The sequence below is a fragment of the Borostomias antarcticus genome (assembly GCF_949987555.1).
Source record: "Borostomias antarcticus genome assembly, chromosome: 31".
In the NCBI taxonomy this organism is placed as follows: Eukaryota; Metazoa; Chordata; class Actinopteri; order Stomiiformes; family Stomiidae; genus Borostomias; species Borostomias antarcticus.
In genome coordinates, this window is record NC_140264.1 from 4,165,691 (window position 1) to 4,185,690 (window position 20,000).

At 48.5% G+C, this 20,000-nt stretch overlaps 2 protein-coding genes across 2 annotated transcripts in view; both read right to left on the reverse strand.

The window, feature by feature from the left end:
• Window positions 1-5,779: 5,779 nt before the first annotated feature.
• Window positions 5,780-6,313, reverse strand: nanos3 (nanos homolog 3; the record flags this gene model as incomplete). Its single annotated transcript, XM_084460374.1, has 1 exon — window positions 5,780-6,313. One exon carries the CDS (start codon window positions 6,311-6,313, stop codon window positions 5,780-5,782), a length of 534 nt encoding a protein of 177 aa, XP_084316500.1.
• A 12,044-nt stretch (window positions 6,314-18,357) lies between these two features.
• Window positions 18,358-20,000, reverse strand: part of LOC311327341 (afadin- and alpha-actinin-binding protein) — a gene marked incomplete at both ends in the record, with an annotated part of 11,298 nt that continues 9,655 nt past the window's right edge. Inside the window, 2 exons of the mRNA XM_084460375.1 lie at window positions 18,358-18,454; window positions 19,563-19,662. Coding sequence (XP_084316501.1) covers window positions 18,358-18,454; window positions 19,563-19,662 — 197 coding nt within the window. The remainder of the gene's footprint in view (window positions 18,455-19,562; window positions 19,663-20,000) is intronic.

Below are 20,000 nucleotides of genomic sequence, written 5' to 3' on the forward strand. Positions count from 1 at the left end.
AGTCCTAAAGACCAACAGTGTGGTCAGTCAGTCCTGAAGACCAACAGTGTGGTCAGTCAGTCCTAAAGACCAACAGTGTGGTCAGTCAGTCCTAAAGATCGGATTTGAGGAACAAATCTGATTTGCCTGCAGCTTGAACAAAGCCAGAGACACACACAACCTGTCAATGAGAGGACACAGACACACAGACCACTCACCTCTGCCTCCCCCTTTCTTGGCCGGTGTCCCTCCGCCTCCCATCAGGGCCAGAAGCTCCGCCTCCAGCTCTTCCTCATTCCCTCCGTCCTCCATCCCTCCATCCAGGTCCAGGAGGAGCCCCATCTGGGAGGGAGGGAGAGAGAGAGAGAGAGAGAGAGGGAGGTAGAGAGAGAGAGAGAGAGCGAGAGAGAGAGAGGGAGGGCGGGAGATAGAGGGAAGAGACAGCGGTGAGAGAAAGGGGAGAGAGAAAGAGTGAAAGAATAGGGAGAAAGAGAGTGGGGAGATGGAAGAAGGAATGGTGAACTTCTTGTACAGCGACAATAATACCTGTTGTGACACTAATAGCTGTTGTGACAATAATACCTGTTGTAATAGATTGTAATAATCTATTACAACACTTGTCATATCTGACTGATTCATCACACTTTGATCTTTCATAGTACTTAGCTGCGTGTACCCACCTGTTTGGCCCGGGCTGCCCCCTGGCCCCGTGGTGCGGGGTTCCTACTGCGACTCATGGACACGTCTCTCTGTCAAGACAAGAACTATGGAAACAGATCGATCACCGATCAATGAACCAATGCCGATCAATATATAGTAAATACTTCCATTGTGTGGGCTTTTAACAAGTCTGTCTGCTCCAATCGGCAGTAAGCTAACATTTAGATCCAATGGTAGGAAATTATTTTGTGTCTCGATCTGATTGTCGCCCACAGATTTTCTAGCAAAATGTACAATACATATCAATCAATAAGCAAAACCATATCATATCAGCTAGTGCTATCTAGATAGCGTTAACTAATTATCGAGTCAGCAGATATAAACAGTGCAATGCAACAATGTAAACATTGTCTACCAATTATGTAAACGTTACCATTACCAGCAATTCACAATGGCATACGTTTTCAGTGCTTACTTCGTTGAGGATAATGTACAGAAATATTACGAACACATTCGCAATCAAACTAACACGCTTGAACTGTCAAAACACGAACGGCGAGTGGGAATTTAGATTTACTTCCTGCATTGCGTCGCCATTGGCAACGTAATTCGTTGCTTTACGGCTTTTTTTGGAACACGCCCCTGGATTCCACCGCTGACGTAAAACTGTCGCTAACCTTGACAACTGCTGTTGAGTTCATCGAGTTCATGAACAGCATCAGCATCAAGGAGGAAGGTAGTTAGCTAGTTAAAGCAACAACAACAACAACAACAACAACAACAACAACTACTACTACTGACAATCAACCAAACTACGATTTTTACCATCTGGTTATTAGGCTCAGCTCACCAACACTAGCTTAAAGGTTGTTAAAAGTGTAAAAGTTTAAAAAATTTACGTTACCTCAGGCTCCGCTAGCTGGCCAACTAAAGTTACTAGCCACCACTTTGAAAGATAAAGATGACCGTTTATTCTTATACAACAACTAGTTGTGATGTCTTGCCATGTCTTTGTTTGCTTTGTTTTGTTTCTGTTTAGTCTTTGTCATGTTTTGAGACAGGTATGATGAGTCAAAGAAGGACCCGGACCACAAGCAATGGTAAAGACTTCGCCATTAGTGCATTGTCATCATCATCATCATCATCATTAGTGCATTGTCATCATCATCATCATCTTCATCATCATCATCATCATTAGTGCATTGTCATTAGCTAGAATCTCAAAAAGACTTCAGCAGCTCTCAAAGCTGTCATGTGCATTGCCTCTAATCATTCAGTATATATATATTGAATTATTATATATTAGTAGTATTAGTATTATTAGTAGTATTAGTAGTATTATATATAAGTATTCAGTATATGCGGGTCCTGTAATTACATGCACCAGTAAAGTGTTGCTGCTCACAATGATTTATGCGTTGCATTTAATAAGAGAGAATCTCTCAGGGATTTCTTTGCTAAAGTGTGCTATTTTGATTAAAGAAGATATACAGTGCAGCCTACCACTGCCCAGAAGAAGCCTCAGGTCCAGCAGGAAGACAGCAGAGCTGGCGGGTGGCGCCCCCTGGAGGGACACAGGAGACCTGCAGCACACAAACCCACCGCAGGTACACCCTAACCCTAACCCACAGCAGGTAGCCTACTGTACACCAGTATATTCGTTGACAAAATACAAAACAGGCTACATCATGGAGCTATATTTCCAACAGAAATAGACATAATGAATTACTTCGCTACTAATACAATGTGTTGGTAAAGTTTCTAGTAAAGGTGTCAAGAGATGGTTGCCTTTCCTTTGCTCAGAGCCCTGAGGTAACGGCGATAAACATTCCGACAAGCGCAGATTCTGAGGAGGATTATCAGCCCCCCCTTCCGGCAAGCGTTAATGGCTCGTCCCGCGAGGAGACAGGGGGAGATACCATTTCCCCCAGCAAACCGGGGGAGCTAGCGGAGGAAAGGCCGCCCGTGACCAGCCCCGATGAGCAACCAATGATCGGCCAGGCTGTGAAGAGCTGTGCAGGGCTGACCAATCAGGATGAAGACGAGGGGAACAAAACGGAGCGGTCCTTCGAGGACATCCGCCGGGGCGGGGACGAAGAGGAGGAAGAGGAGGAGACTGGGGGAGCGGATTCGCTCACCTCGTCACCTCGTCCCTCCACAGTCACTGAACCAGAGCCCCACGTCGCCCGGCCCCCTACCAAGGGAGGAGAGGCCGAGGCCGGGGGGGAGGGCCGCCCCGCGGGCCGTGAGCCGGAGGAGCTGAACACGGCGGGAGGAGAGAGGAGCGGGAGAGAGGGAGGTGCGCGTGCGGGGGGCGAGAGGAAGCGGGCGGAGCCCCCGCCGAGGAAGAGGAGGAGGATGGGGATGGGGGGCCCGAGGGAGAAGAGGGCCCGCAGCCTGGAGGAGGAGGAGGAGGAGGAGAGGAGAGCGAGCGTGACGGAGGGAGAGAGCGAGGGAGCGCCGGAGGAGAGGGAGGGAGGCGAGGCGGCACGCGGCGGCAGCGGGGAGGACGGCGCCGCCGCCCCGGTGGCGAGAGAAGGAACTACGCCACCATCCCCAGCCCTGTCCCTCGCTGTCCTCGTCCCGGTGGGGAGCAGTACTGAGCAGAGGGAGGAGGAGGTGGAGAAAGTGGAGGAGGTTGAGCAGGAGGAGGAGGTTGAGAAGGAGGAGGAGGAGCAGCCTCTGTCCGGAGTCGGCGACGAAGTCCCCGGGCCAGCCAGCCGGTCAGCCCCAGGGGAGGAGGGGGGTCCTGGGGAGAGGAGAGTCCTGGGGATGGGCGTCCCAGCCGGGCGGGAGGAGGGCCAGGGGCGGGGCCAGCCGGCGGCAGACGGCCCAGAGCCGGAAGGAGGGGTGGAGGAAATAGAGGAGGAGAAAGAGAAGGAAGGTGAAGGAAGAGGGGCTGAGGCGGGAAGAGACGGGGATCTCCGGGGGGAGAGGGGGGAGAGACACAGCTCCCCTGGCCAGACGGAGGGAGGCGCTGGGGCCGGGGTCGGGGTCGAGGCCGGGGCTGAGAGTGGCCCAGTTGCGGGCGCCGGAGCGACGTCCGTGTGCGAGCCAGACCTCGCGGCGGCCCTCCCCCTGGCGGACAGCTGGGCCCCACCGGGGGACGTCACCGCCTGGCCGAAGAGATCCGGGTCCGGTGACGGCGACCCGGGGCCGCCCCACACTGGAGTCGGACACGCCCCCGACCCGTTTGGGCCTGGCTGTCCAGACGACGTGTCTGACTCCCAACTGAACGACATCACTCTGAAGTAAGTGAAAGGGTGCGATGGGGGTGGGGGGTAGGGGGGTGCAGAGAGGTGGGGGACTGGGGGGGGAGACGGAGGGGAGAGAGTTGTGAAGGAGAGAGAAGGGAGGGGAGGGTGAGAATGAGTGGGAATGAAGGAGATAGAGATGTGGAAGATAGATAGATAGATAGATAGATAGATTCATGTCATTATATTTCAGTATACCTCATGTGTCATCCCCGGCATACTAAACTTTGACCTCCTTTCGTCCCTCTTCACTCTCCAGTGAGGAAGAGGAGGGTGAGGAAGACGCAGGCTGCCACGTGGACGCCACCGAACTGGTCTGTGGCCTGATCAGCGAACTGTCCTCCCTGAAGTAAGTCCTCCTCTTCTCCCTCAATTCAGTACAATTCAAAGGGGCTTTATCGGCATGGGAAACATATGTTTACATAAACCAAAATATAAAGGAAAACAAAACAAAATAACAAACAATAAGATGTAAACATTAGTCTCTCTCTCTCTCCCTCTGTCAGTTTCTTTATCTCCCTCATCCATCCATCCATCCAGTCATCTATTTTAAAACATGCTCCATCTTGCCCTCCCCTTCTCCTCGTCTTCCCCCTCTCTCCTCCATTTCTCTCTGGTTTCCGGGTGGCCCCTGCTCTCAGCGACCAACCTTTGACCTGTTGATCTCATTGGCCAGAGCTGACAGCCACCGCTGATCTCTGAGCTGTGATTTGATTCCAGTAGACTCTGTCTCCATGTCAAGGCTGTAAACAGGGCTGTGATGATCACACACACACACCTTCTCATTCTCCCTCCCTCCTTCTCTACCTCCCTCCCTCCCTCTCTCTCTCTCAGTCGGACAGTGATGGCCGCCCATCGAGAGTTGGAGGGCCTGCGTCGGGCCAGGGCACTGCCACGCCGAAGTTTCGGCCCCCAACCCCGACATTCCGATATCTGACAGCAGCAAGAGCCTCTGGGAAATAAAGCCCCCGCCCAAATGTTAGTCATTGCGTTCTTACAGTTGATGCACATGCCCATGGTTTCATGGACTGAAATGAAACCTGTTCCTGGCACTGACATTTCAATGGACATAAAGACAAATCAAGACAATTTCTTGAGTTCTGTCTCTCCCTGCATGTTCTGTGCAGGTGAGGATAGCTTGTAATGAGGTGTTTTTTGTGTTTCTGTGGCTTTGTGTAATGATGATCGGTGATGTAGGTAATAGCCTATATCTGCTAGGGACCAGTCCCACATCCACCTGACTTCTATTGTGACACAGAAATTCAAACACACCAGGTTAGCCAAATAAAATATTGTTATTATCACAACTTCAGACATGGACATGCTTATAAGATATTGTTTGCAGTCCGGCAGGTTTAGCTTATACATAGTCAACGTATCACACACATGATTAAACCTACAAACAGGATACCACACTGTTCATTAAAATGAAGTCAGTCAGGCCTACTGTCATTGTAGCCCATAAAAAGTTTAAAATGTAAGTATGTTGTCTGTTCAACAGTTTGACAGCAGACTTTGGGGGATTGTCCCTCACTGTAGCAACACCACAGTAGCCTATATAAAACAGTAATAGCAGCCTACAGGATAAATAGTTATAAAAACATACACAAACACACACACTGCAATAGAAACGATAAAATAGCAATAAGAACACTACACAGTTCAATAGAAACAATACAGTAGTAATAATAAAACAGTGCAATAGAAACAATAAAATAGTAATAAACTAGTGCAATCCGGCGTAATAGGCATAAAGTGGATATTGCGCGAAGGTGCAAATGTGCATTGTTGTAAGGCAGTCTGAGTCCTGTAAACACAAGTAAACACTATCAATCTTTGGGCGTCGACTGAACTAGACCTCAGGGATGTCCCGCATGAAGACAGCATCAGCGGGGGCTCTTGACGTACACCGAGCTGTAGGTGCTGGATACCCGGGGACAGAAGCGCTTGGTGTGGGCATTGGCCCCGGTGGCGCCGCACAGGGTGCAGACATACTGGCGCAGGTAAGGACACACCACCTCCCCGCCCTGGTCCTTCAGCCAGTGAGAGGCGAACACGGTCTCAGACTCCCCGTTGCTCTTGCAGAAGCTGCAGAGTTTGCGCTCCGACGCAGACGGTTTCTCCGGTGACTTGCCGGTTGCCCTCTTATTCCGTTCCGTAGGTCCCCGAGTGCCCGGTCGGCAGGTTGCCAGGTTGGGCTCCGCTCCAGCGTCTGGGACCCCCGCGGCCTCATCCCGGTGCTGCTCGTCTCGTCGTGCAGAAGTTACCGGGCGTCTAGGCACCAAACCGGCCCCGGTGTCCCCGGGGACAGCTTGTCCCGGTGACAGCTCTGACTCCTGTATGATATCACGGACGACGTCCACGAGCTTGAAATAGTCTCGCCAACGTTGGAATCCCTCATTCTCTGTCTCCGGCTCCATGTAGAATGGGTAGATTTCGAAACTTCATACACGCCCTCCAAGTTTAAAAATGAAAAACTTCCCCACACAAATGACTGGCCACATCAACGGACACAGTAGGTCCCAACGTGAAGCTTCCTCAGCATCCAAAACAACGAACTGTGACAGTAACAGACCTCCTGCCAGAGAGATTAGCTGCAGGTGTTTAGAAAGTGCCTCGAGTCAAAAGCCAATCAGATGCCTCGAGTCAAAAGCCAATCAGATGCCTCGAGTCAAAAGCCAATCAGATGCCTCGAGTCAAAAGCCAATCAGATGCCTCGAGTCAAAAGCCAATCAGATGCCTCTTGTCAAAAGCCAATCAGATGCCTCTTGTCAAAAGCCAATCAGGGCCACGGGCCAGACGCGTGCGTTGAAGCCAAGGCTGCTATCATGGAGCGGGCTTTATCCACCGTCTATAAGTGCTCACTTATTCAGTTATAGGCTAGTCTACTTTATTTGTCTGGGTGCCCCAATGCATGTTTAAGTTGTTAAAATGTATTAATATGCGGACTTTTAATATGACAACGACGCTCGGCCTTTGCCTCTGTTGCACAAACACACAAAACAAACAAACATCTTTATTTATCACACGGTGTAGGGAACACACGCACAAAATGGCTGGAGCATGCACTGATGGAAATTTCTCTGGGCTCTAACCCATCCCGACGTCCTTTCCCCAAGGGCAGCGGGAGCAGACAGTGGGCAGCGTGCATGGGACGCGCCCGGGTCCTGTCCAGGGGACGGACAGCGATAGGGGTCTTCTGCATGTTTTTCTGGTTCTTCGTATTGGGTTCCTTATGGGGCAACCCCCTGTGAACACGGGGAGAACATGCACACTCCGCACAGGTAACACTTTACAATATGGTACACAAAAAAATAGTAGGCTATGCTAGTTTCTAAGTAGGCCTAACTAATAAGGAGCCAATGATTAATGAGTAGTTACTGATTAACTATGAATCCATGACGGTTTAGTAGATAGTGATGGGTAACTAGAGAACAGACTGAGGATTATAGAGGTAACCAATTATTATTATTTTTATTATTATTATCTACAGTCATTCATAGTTGATCAGTAACTAGGCTACTAATTAACTAATCATTGGTTCCTCAGTAACTACTAGGGCCTAGTAGGCAACCCATTCTGTTCTCTAGTTCCTCAGTAACTACCCCGCGCGGGCAGCGCCGATAGTTGTCATTATTTCTCTTATCGTTTCCCATTCATTCTCTATGGTAGTTTTATCAGTACGCATGCAATTTTCTTTTTGGCCGCAAGCGGGATTTGGGCGGCGCTGTTTCCCCCGCTTTAGAGACGCGGTTTGTTTTGAATGAGACGCTCTGAGTACTGCAGTCAATTGAGTTTATACAGTAGCATCAAAAAGACTCGGACTTATCAAACGTAAGTGATCTTTGTTTGTATCAAGTAGAAAAATCAACAATTCTCAGGGCCAACTGTTTATGCCTTAGCAAATACGTTTTTGTCTTGGTGCCGACAGGTTGTAACGTTAACTTGATGTCTTTCTAGCAAGCCAAGGTTAACTAGGCTAGCAAACGCTAATGTATGTCTACGTAACGTTAACGTTAACGTTATCCGATTTAATAATTTTGCACGTCTAGAAAAGCTTTCAATCGGGTTAGCTATCTATATTCTCTCATGCTGTTACAGAACCAACGCTTTCATTGTGTGTTCACGTTACCGTTGCACAACACCGGTCAAGTTATCTAAGTTAGTCTTTTGAGAAATATCGCTCTCGATGTTCATCTATCTATCTATCCATCTATCCATATTATCCATCTAATATGAAATGCTGTTTAAACTCGATCAGTTAAACGGGGTGTTATTCGGGACCTGAACAGCATGGCCATTTTGGACCGTGCGTAAAATACGCATTGGCTCGTCGGCTGCGCTTACAGCTGTCAGCTCTCCACATTCGTTTCAACGAGGCCATCTCTAAAGACACTCGTCGCCCAAGATCTCTATCTATCTATCTATCTATCTATCTATCTATCTATCTATCTATCTATCTATCTATCTATCTATCTATCTATCTATCTATCTATCTATCTATCCATCTATCCATCTATCCATCTATCTAATATGAAATGTTACCATGTCATTACAAATGCTGCTTGTCATTTACATGAATAACTTCATATAACAGTATGATTACATTTTTAAATTATTACTATATAATATGCATTGTATTTTGTGCACAGGCTATAATGAAGAAGACCGCCTTTAGCTTCTTCCCAGGCAGGAAGACGGTGTCTTTCAGGAAGGGCCCATCAGGTCACCTGAGGAAGGACCCGTCAGATGAGGCTATGAGGATTAAAAAAAATCCCAAACTGCAGGACAAGTCTCCTCCTCAACCGCATGACCTTGTGAGGAGTAACGCCCTGACTATGGTCCGTCAGCAGGGAGGGGATGCGTCAGACAAACTGGAGGTGATGGGGGAGCATGTGCTCCAGTTTGGAAAGTACAAGGGCAAACCATACCGTTGGCTCCTTGAAAATGATGTGGGTTATACCCTCTTCTTAATGAAGAGGGTGGAAGAGGAGGAGAAAGAGAGTTCATACAACCCCACAGGACCCAGCAAGGACAGCCTCCACTCATTCCTTGAGTATGCCAGGAGCTTCAAGGTAATACAGGACCTGAGGGAGCACATCCTCTCCCAAACGCCAGCACCACCAGTGACGTCCGAGGGAGACAACATTGTGGGCTTCGGAGTCAGGGCCCAGGACACCTGGAAGCAGATCTGGGACAGCAGGGCAGATGGATATGCTGAGTTTATATTAAGGACCAAATGTTTTAAAAACAGTCAGATGTATAAACTGCAGCAGTTCATCCTGAAGCAGCAGAGAGCAGAGCCCTGTGTCTCAGCTGCAGCAGCCTCCACACCGACATCCAGCACTTTGGGTCAGTTCACAAAAACAATACTGATTTTATGTTAAAAGAAAAAAAGTACTGTATCTAACACACAATGCATGTCACTGTTTATCTCCTAGTGATGGAGGAGGACGAGGAGCTGGAGAGAGAAATGTTAAATCTTTCTCCATCTAAAGAAAGTGAGTGGATTCAGTTTAATATGAAAAGCTTCTTGAAAATGTTACTGTATGTGATAAAAGGGTAATGGCAGCTGTGCTCTCAGGGCTTCCAGCAGCAGTCTCCAGAGCCCAGGCTGGTCTCTCAGGGCCTCCAGCAGCAGTCTCCAGAGCCCAGGCTGGTCTCTCAGGGCCTCCAGCAGCAGTCTCCAGAGCCCAGGCTGGTCTCTCAGGGCCTCCAGCAGCAGTCTCCAGAGCCCAGGCTGGTCTCTCAGGGCCTCCAGCAGCAGTCTCCAGAGCCCAGGCTGGTCTCTCAGGGCCTCCAGCAGCAGTCTCCAGAGCCCAGGCTGTGTCTGCAACACCAGGTTTGTCTCCATCAGTGTGGAGGGTGGATTCTGTGTCACCAGAATTCACCAGCCATTATTATTCTCTTTCAACTAGTTGTTGTTTTGGTCTGTTCTGATATTTATGTTCATTTCCCACTAATTGAAGGAATTAACATGCCAGCCATGATTGTATGAAACTTGTGTGAGGAAAATGACTTTTGAATGAATTGTCTTTACAGCTCACAGGACGTCAGCAGTTGCAGCTGTCTCCAGAGCTGCGGACCTGAATGATGCCCCTGTCCCTGTGGCTTCTGTGAAAGGTTATTATACATGTTTACATCTCACCATCATGACTAATGTGTGACATTATTATTATTATTGATGACGTCGCAGGGTGAGAGGATATGTTTTTGGTGGCCTGTGTACTTCCATCTGTCCGTCAACAACACCTCCATTCCGCTTCTGGTTATGTTATGTGACCAAATGATGTGTGATGTTTGTTTGTTTCTTTCTTTTAATCTCACAGCCACAGTGAAGGCTCCTCTGCCGGTCCCCCCTCAACTGCTCGCCATCGCTCCTCAGCTCGGGATAAGAGAGCCTGCACCCAGCATACTGAGACCAAGTATGTACTACTAGTATGCTCAGAGCAGTATCAGTTTCATTCTGACCAATCAAAATGTCATTTTGCAGCGTTAGATGTAGTACTTATGTGGAATGTTAAATAATGATAACACCTGGTGGTGGTTTAAGTTGGTGGTGGTCCGTGGTCACAACTTTTGTTGCACCTTTTTTTCCACAGCTCACAGAGAGCCAGTCTCTTTGGAAGCAGAAGCTTCATTTCTTTCTGAAGGTATTTATAGTATAGTATATATGTAGTATAAGCTAATTGTTTCATTTTCTTTATCACTGTGAGAAGCAACATCCTAATGTTCATTTTAATGTGTAAATCTCACTTCTATTTCCTTTTTGCATCTCAACATCCTAGCTTCATCAACACTGAGTGTCGCTCCTGTGGAAGCACAGGAAGAAACTGTCCTCCCTGAAGGTATGTGTGTGTTTGTGACACTGATTTAACCACAGCTGTCATTAATATACATGTAGAGCTCCCTCTCCTCTCCTCGTATTGTGTATGTACTATAGTGTTTTACTGTGTTTTACAGATCTGCCGTGTCCAGCACCTCCTGTCCCTGTAGTCTCCCTACAGCCGCCTGCAGCTGCTCCCCACTATGATCAGGATGTTTCACAGTGGAACTGCTCCCAGCAGCAGAAGGTGTGGATGAAGGCTGAGATGGAGGCATTGGGGCTGTGGCCAGGCTCTCGTCCAGTACGGCACCCCATGAACATGGTCTCCTTGTGGCGTCACCCTCCGCAACCTGAGCTCATAGACTCCATCACAGAGCTCCCTTCTGTCAAGTACTTCCAGCTGCATCCATTTTTCATCTGGAAGCCTGAGCACGCCATCATGGAGAGGATGAGGAGCAGCTACACCTTGCCCTGTCTCTACGACTGTCCTCATCCTCAGGTAGCTTCTGCTGGCACTGGAAGGCCCAGGGTGATCACTGGCACAAGCGGTCAGTACTTCATTTTAGCCTCGCGGCTGACCTGCAAGGCTTGCAAAAAGTACTGGCATGCTGACAAGCCCCAGTGGTTGGAGAAGCTGCCACAGCGCTTCCGTGACGTTGTGCCAGCTTTCCTCACCCACAAGAAGGCCATTTGCAGGACGGTGATGACAGAGATGAGGCGCAGCGGCAGATCACCAGAGGACACGGCGAAGCAGCTGACGGAGGCGCTCCACCTAAAGTATGAGAGAGCTCACCTGGCCTACCTCCTGAGTGTGCAGAACGTCCGGGATGCAGAGGCAGGAGTCTACGGCCAGAGAACCATCACTGGGCTCCTCAGACAGGGAGATACTCCAGCTCCATTTGGTGGGTATGCTGATGCTGACGGCTGGGGTGGGGTGTCTGTTTCTCCTCAGTACCTAGCGGACTGCCTGATTCACGAGTATCAGCGGCAGGAGCAGCACCTCACTCTGCTACTACAGGGGACCTTTGGCCAGGCACTGAGATCAGATCACACCCGCAAGGTAGCTAGGAAGGTTGTGCTGTCGTCCGGCACCATGTCTTCCTATGCTGTCATGAATGAGAACTGGATGATCCTGAGCTGGGTGATGGTGCAGTCGGAGTGTGATCGGTCCCTTTACCCCATGTATGAGGGTCTGTCGCAACGCTTCACTGCAGCTGGAGTGGAGAAGGCAAGCTACCAGTAGGTGGACAGGTAAAGATTACATTTCAATTGAAAACATGATTTCTATTTTTTAAATTGTACATTATATATAGTTTTTTGTTTTATTGTTGTCTTTGTGTCCGTTTGTTGTTGTTGTTTTTTGTTGTTTTTTTATTCCTATTGCAAGGTCATTTTTGGTCAATTGAAATGTATTTTTATTGTTATAGGGACTGCTGTGCTGCCTTCAAGGTCCAGAACCCTGGGCCTCAGGAACACCTGCTGTGGGACTGCTGGAGGACCTCAGAGGCTATCGTGGTGCAGGCGACCTCTGGAAACCTGGCTAGCACATCTGCTTCAAGGACCAAGTTCAACAACGACATCCCCATCAAGTTGGACTTGTTTCATTGTATGCGCCGCCTTTGCAGGGAGTGTGTGTCCGAGCATCATCCTCTTTACAGCTCTTTCTGTAAGTTCCTCTCTGCAGCATTCATGGTTGTCGACCAGAGCGATCTGGAGAAGCTCAAGGAGGCCTACACGTTCTGCGGAATCTCTCCTGCCAATCCCACCAAGCAGCACACCCGAGAGCACTGCAGGACGAAAGTGCCACAGCCCCGAGAGCTGCTGCAAAGAGTTGAGGATGTCCTACATCACTTCCACCTGGCAAAGGACATCAACGATGTGCCCCTCTTCAAGGCCTCCATGCTGAAAGTGTGGAGGATACAGCGGATCCACATCCTCAGAGGCTGCCTGAGCGACCCTGAGGTGGGTGAGGGGATCGTCTACAGGCACGGCGGCACCTTGCAGCTCAATCACGCCAAGGGCGAGGGAGCTGCTGTGCCCATCTGGATCCCTGTGAGGGGCACCTCCCAGCAGGAGGGCTTCCACTTTCACCAAGCCCAGTGGGTGACAGGCAACAAGGTGTCCTGTGAACTTTTCCAGGCCCAGGCAATGACTGGAGTGGCACGGTGGAACTTCCAGAGGCTAGTGGACCTGAAACAGCCCGGTGTCAATCTGCCAGCTGTATTTGACCCCCTGTTAATGGCAGAATTGAACATCGCCTCTGCAAAAGTGACAGGGAGGGCAAAGTACCCGCTGCTGCAGATATCCAACGTGGACACTGAGGAGAGATTTGGACTGCAGTATGTGGAGCCAGGCTGTCGTCCTGTCATTCTGAACTGGGACAAGAACAAGGCACAGTCCAACATCCCAGCTGCTGTAGCCACTGAGACACAGCATCACAGCCCTGCTGCAGTTGAGAGCACCGAGCCAGACTATCAGGTAATCTAGATTAATCACTCACTGTCAATGACTGACTGACTGACTGACTGACTGACTGACTGGCTGGCTGGCTGACTGACTGACTGACTGACTGACCAGTGACTGGCTGACTGACTGGCTGGCTGGCTGACCGACCTACTGACTGGCTGACTAAATCACTATTTCATGCTATATTACAGGAGACCACCAATGACGACCCAGTCGGAGTAGTGCCAATCCTGTCTTTCCAGCAGCCCTGGACTTCTTCTCCCACAGTTAAGGCAGAGACTCTGTCTTTGATGGAAACAGGTCAGTTAAATTACCCACCTACCATCCTTAATACAGACCTCACAGTAAAAAACAGGCTTGGACACATTCAATAGAATTTATTTCATGACAATTGTATGTGTATATACTTTCCACTAACAATAGAAATGTAACAAAATTAAAATTATTGTTACAATTATTTTATTTCTTCTGTAAAAAGTAGTTGTAATGATAACGCCATATGACAGTATTATCACAAAATGTTTCCTATGAAGTTTGATTAAAAAAAACAATTATATTGATATTATTCTTTATTGTTTAAGGACTGCCAGAGGTAGCACTGCTGCCCATATCCTCCTCTCCCCGGGCTGCCCAGCCAGAGGTAGCACTGCTGCCCATATCCTCCTCTCCCCGGGCTGCCCGCACTGGACCCATCAAGACAGGAGGCCGGATTCAAGTCCTGGACCATAGCCGTTGGACAGGAGCCATGACAGCTGCCATCGACGGGCTCCTGACAAAGCACCATGGAGCTAAAGACATCCTGAAGCGAGTGGATGCAGACTATGCTGCCATGGTCCATAGGTCGTGCACTGACCCCAACAGTCTCCTTCATCCCACTACATGGCAACATATCTCCAGGTATGTAAAACATCAGGCCAAATTAAAAAACACCAGCTCGGCCCTCAATACCAGCCCGGAGAAGGTTTTGGAGACACAGCAGCTGTGGCAGAGTTTGACCACAGGCAGCCTCACGGTCAGTGTGCCTGTCACAACCATGCCTCCGGCAACTCTCAACCCTCCACCGTTAGCTCCCCCTCAGGAGCAGTCACTGAGCCGGTCAGCTGTGGAGCAGATTGTGACAGAGATCATGCAAAAACAACAACAACAACTACAACAACAACAACAACAACCGCAGAAGAAGAAGACGACGAGGAACTGTTCAGCCTGTGGTCAGCCAAAGTCACGCTATGCAGGTGACGGCTCTTCAGTTCATTTCTTCTATCAGTCAGAAGCAGTGAAATACTTTTATTGCTCCAAAAAGGTCTTTCAGACCTATGCAGCCGAGGGCCTCACTGACCCCCGTATGTCTTTTGAGAACTTTTCTGCGTCTTCGTTTTTTGAGCGGGAGCTGGAGGGTGCAAAACAGAGGGGGGCCGAGGCAAGGAAGGTGCTACAGGAGAGGGCAAAGAGGAAGGCAGAAGTGCAGCTGCCAACAGGCCGCCTGTGCAGGTTCTGTCACCAGCCACTGAAACAGGGACTCAACAGCCCTCATATTCATACAGACTTCCCCGGGGTGTCAGGGAAATACATCTACTGCCCCTCCAAAGTGTTCTCCCTGTACAAGCCACAGGGCATGCAGAAGGAGATGAGCTGGAGGCAGTTCCAAAAGTCTGAGTTCTATGAGGCTGAACGGACCAGGTGGGCTGCAGAGAAGGGGAAGTGACTTGTGGTGTTTGGAGGATAGGTGTACAGGGTTCAGAGACGGGGAACACAAAACAATTGGAGCAGGGAGATGGAGGTGTGTGTGTGTGTGTGTGTGTGTGTGTGTGTCTGCGCGCGCGCGTGCATGCGTGTGTGTGTGTGTGTGTGTGAGAGAGAGTGTGTGTCCTTTAGGGTTGAACAAGACTCAGAAACAGGCCATGAAGAACTTCCTCTCAGACACTCAGGTCTCCTCCTATAAGGTAATGTGTATGTGTAAGACAGGGAGGGAGTTCATCTCAGTATTTTGTACACTTAGCCCTGCTTTATTCCTGTCACCTTCCTCTAACTCATCTGTCTCTCTGCCTGTCTGTTTGTCTTTGTATGTGTGTGTGTGTGTGTGTGTGTGTGTGTGTGTGTGTGTGTGTGTGTGTGTGTGAGAGAGTGTGTGTGTGTGAGAGAGAGTGTGTTCTGTCTATTCCCTGGCAGAAAGGGCACGCGGGCACAACTCAATGGCTTTTTGTAATTGAATGACCAAATAGCAGTCGCATACAGATACCAGATACAGTAGGTTGTTAAACCTACAACGAAACAAAGACATATACTGTACATGCATTAGTTCTCTCTCTCTCTCTCTCTCTCTCTAGTCATATTCTGCACGCGTGCGTCTTCAGTGTGCTGCTGACCAGCTACACCCACTCTGCCGTCGACAACATCCTGTTGAAGCTGCGCTGGTTCAAGGTGGGGATGGAGTCAGAAGATCCACCCGGACATCCTGGCCTATACTGAAGAGAGGGGGCAGGCCCACCCTCCCTGAACTGGAGCAGTTCTACAACAAGGAGGTGAGGGCACACACGCACGCACACACGTGTATACACTCTAATGAGCGGATATGAATATGTGCATATACTCAAACCCCAAAATTCAATGTGTTTGTGCAGCTGGCCACGACCTGCATGGGCGTCAAGCAACCCATCTACACCCACCGGCGCTTTGAATCCTGCATGGTGGCTGAGAGCAGCCAGTCCATGTGCCGGGGGCCCTTGTTCTACACCCAGCACTTTGTCCTGGGGTTGGACCACCAGCAGCTGCCCTCCACCATCCAGAACACCTGGATACACCTTCACCATAACCTGTGACCTTGTCCAATCAGTGTGTAGCCCCCTCTGGCTCTCCCAATGGAGCCTGGAGTCTATCAGAGCAGCCAGTCCATGTGCCGGGGGCCCTTGTTCTACACCCAGCACTTTGTCCTGGGGTTGGACCACCAGCAGCTGCCCTCCACCATCAAGAACACCTGGATACACCTTCACCATAACCTGTGACCTTGTCCAATCAGTGTGTGGCCCCCTCTGGCTCTCCCAATGGAGCCTGGAGTCTATCTGGTGTTGCCTCCCTAGTTAGCTAACTTTGTAGCTTCCTGTGTGGTGTATTGATGTGTGGTGTGATCTTCCGTGTGACTATCATTGGCGTGTGTAAAGTTTTTTTTTTGTATATTTGTATTTATATATTTTTTGTGTATATTATATTTGTATATTTGCTATTGAATTTGTATGTGTACATACTGGTCCTGTGTTGATAGTGTATATATAATCTGTAATTTATTATTTTTTCAACTGCTTATGACCTTTTTTACATAAAAAAACAAAGTTCATGTCAGTGTGTCTTGTGTTTATTGATATAATCTACACTGAACACAGAAGAGTACTGCAGCTTTAAGATTTCAATCTTTATTATATTTAATTCTTACTTTTTCAGGTTTTCAATGCCTTGATATTTGCCTGATGGTAATAGTATTACTGTATATAGTTCACATTAAACAAAAAATAACATTATTTGTTACATCCACCATACAAGTAAAAAGAATAAAGTCATTTGGTTATAGCTCCTTCACTTCACACAGAACAAGATAATAACCTATGCTGCCTATAGAAATATAATGCAATGTAAAGCAATATAATTAGACAAATATACATCTATAGCCTATATAATACAAGATCCAGACTAGAGAATGGTAATTTGCATGAATCAGATATACCCTTCAAAATGTTTGTCGCCCGATGCGGGATTCGATCCCGCGCTTCGAGAGGCTGTCGTGCGGCTGTTCGGCTGTTACAGGTATCCGCGGCCGGCCGGGCCTAGTAGGCTACCCATTCTGTTCTCTAATTCCTCAGTAACTACTACAGTAGTCCCCATCAGTAACTATGCTACTCATTAACTAATCATTAGTTAACTAACTAATTTGTGTACATTACTGTAAATTTTTACCGAACTTACTGCGCCCCCGTGCCGCACGTGAGGGGTTAGGAAACTTCGGAACACTCCGGAAGCTGGGATCCAACTGGGGACCTTGCGATCCCCAGGCGGCCGCTCTACCTCCCGAGCTGCGTGCCGCCGCCCCGAACACAGTTGGTGTGGTTGTGTTTGGTCAGACGGGAGCGTTCTGTTCAGGAGAGCATTGTGTTGCCTCTGGGTATGAAATGCGCTATACAAATAAAGCTTTGATTGATTGATTGATTGTTGATTGATTGATTCTCCCTCTGAACTGTGACAGGTGAGCGACTTTTTGGAGAAGTCAAACACATTGTTCATGTGAGCTGAAATCGAGAGTTTAACATGTTTTTGAAAGATTTTTCACGGTGCCCACCCACATCCATTGTATGACCAAAACGCTGGTAGAGCAATTATCAGACTTTTCTCAAAAGTGCTAGTTTTGTCAACGTTTTGATCTGAACCATTGTATATGATCATAAGTAACCTTAAAACAGGGCTAAACATGCATTTTCCCTTTACTACTCCTTTAACTTTTATACAGGAATATTAACTGTGATGCAGAAATGTAAACTATGAATGAGGAATATAAAGCTCAATATTACCCTCCTGGTTCTGCTCAGGTGCCTGAAGGCAGCGATTGCAAAGCGTGAAGCGGCAGTTTCCTCAGAGTGCATTCGGCATTCTGCTGGTATAGTTCTACCTGGTACAGTGTTATTGCCCGGATTATTACCACGGTTCCTCGCAAATGCCAACTCTGCCGATGCTCCATGTTAAATTGCAGAGCAATGCTTCTCTCACAGAAATCTACACTTGTCCAGAACACAGGGCCTTCTTCCTGAGACACATCTGACCAATAAGAAGACAATGTCCTCAGGTGGTTTGTAGTGATGCATTATGGTTCGCCAAAGGGCAAAACGGTCCAAGTTTACAAACTCATTAAAAGGACCAGAGCCTCCAAACTAAGTTTTAAAGCGCCGGTGAAGAAGAAATGGGTGAAGCCACACAGTCAAAATACTGAAGCTAATATTCTTTATTGGTCCCACAGACAAAACATATTTAAACACAAACACATTCATGAACACTTAGGTCAGACGTACAGTGTATTAATCAGTAGGTCATCTCTAAACTCTTTTAGCACTTGCTCAAAAATAAACACTTTATCTAGAACACTTCAGCCGAAGGTATTGTAGACTAAGGCTGCTTATCTATACCTAGATCAGGCCATCAGGAGGACCAGTCCATGTGTGGAGGGTAGGGGGTACGCAGGCGTCTCTCTGGGCCCCTGTCCCAGCTCTCTGACTGGGCCTCTCTCTGACTGGACCTGGGGGGTGGAGGACGACGATGGGAGGCCATGGTGAGGGCAGACATTTGTGCAAAAACAAACACCAAATCTTTTTTACAAGTATTCACAACACTCTTTAATATGCAATGGACATATGAGTCACTGCCCATCTTTCACCGCAGGCTCAAAACTCCTCTTCAAGCCTATTACTCTTGCACTTTGGCTTTAGCAATAGATTATGCTCTTTTAGTCGCTTGTTTAGAAAGGAGATGCACTTGTGAGTTGCGGTGAGTAGTAGTACACTGACTACCTACGCTAAATGCAATTATTGTAAATAGTCTGGTATTTTGTGACTCCCCTAATGGACAGATATATCAATTTATGAGTTGAATGTCAGTCTAAAAATCCAATGAAAATCTCAATTTTAATCAAATCATTTTTATGCATGAAACACAGCAGCAGTCGAGAGAGAGAGCGGAGGGACGTAGCAGCAACCAAGAGAGAGAGAGAGAGAGAGAGAGCGGAGGGACGTAGCAGCAACCGAGAGAGAGAGAGAGAGAGTGGAGGGACGTAGCAGCAACCAAGAGAGAGAGAGAGAGAGAGAGAGAGAGAGAGAGAGAGAGAGAGAGAGTGGAGAGACGCAGCAGCAGGCAGGATGTGATACACTAAGAACATTGTATTAGTATTATTCAATTTCCTAAATATATGCATATTTAAGAGGTTTAACCTCTCCTCCTCAGCAAAAATTGTGTATGCAGGCTACACTGTTATACTGTATGGTCCCTACCAATGTTGAAACCAAACCTACACCCTTGCCTACAACACTTCCTTTCCTCTAAATGCATACGTTCAATGATCGAAGGGTCAGCGGTTCGAATCCCAGCTCCGACTGTCCACATGTCGAAGTGTCCTTGAGCAAGACACCTAACCCCAAATTGCTCCCAATGAGCTGGTTAGCACCTTGCATGGCAGCTGCCTCCATTGGTGTGTGAGTGTGTGTGTGAATGGGTGAACGAGAGGCCATTGTAAAGCGCTTTGAGTGCCGCTAAGGTGGAAAAGCGCTATATAAGTGCAGTCCATTTATCATTTACCATGAAGGGAAGAGCACACTGAGGAAGTTACACACTATTGACACTGTGTGACTGACCTGCAGCTGTAGGTTAGCCGTAGGGCGGAGTAGAGCTCAGGGGTGCTGGGGGTTTGAACTCTGACCCTGCTGCCTCGCCGTGGTGACCCAGACCCCAGCCCTGGCCAGGGCGTGACCCCAGACTCAGCCGAAGAGGGCGTGGCCGGGCAGGAGTCAGACAAGAACATCGGGTCAGCGCTCAGGAGACCCACACACACACACACACACACACACACACACACACACACACACACACACACACACACACACACACACACACACACACACACACACACACACACACACACACACACACACACACACACACACACACACACACACACACACACACACACACACACACACACACACACACACACACAGGGTCGGGTCTACTGTAGATTCATCCAGGAGTGTGTGTGTGTGTGTGTGTGTGGTGTGTGTGTGTGTAGACTTACT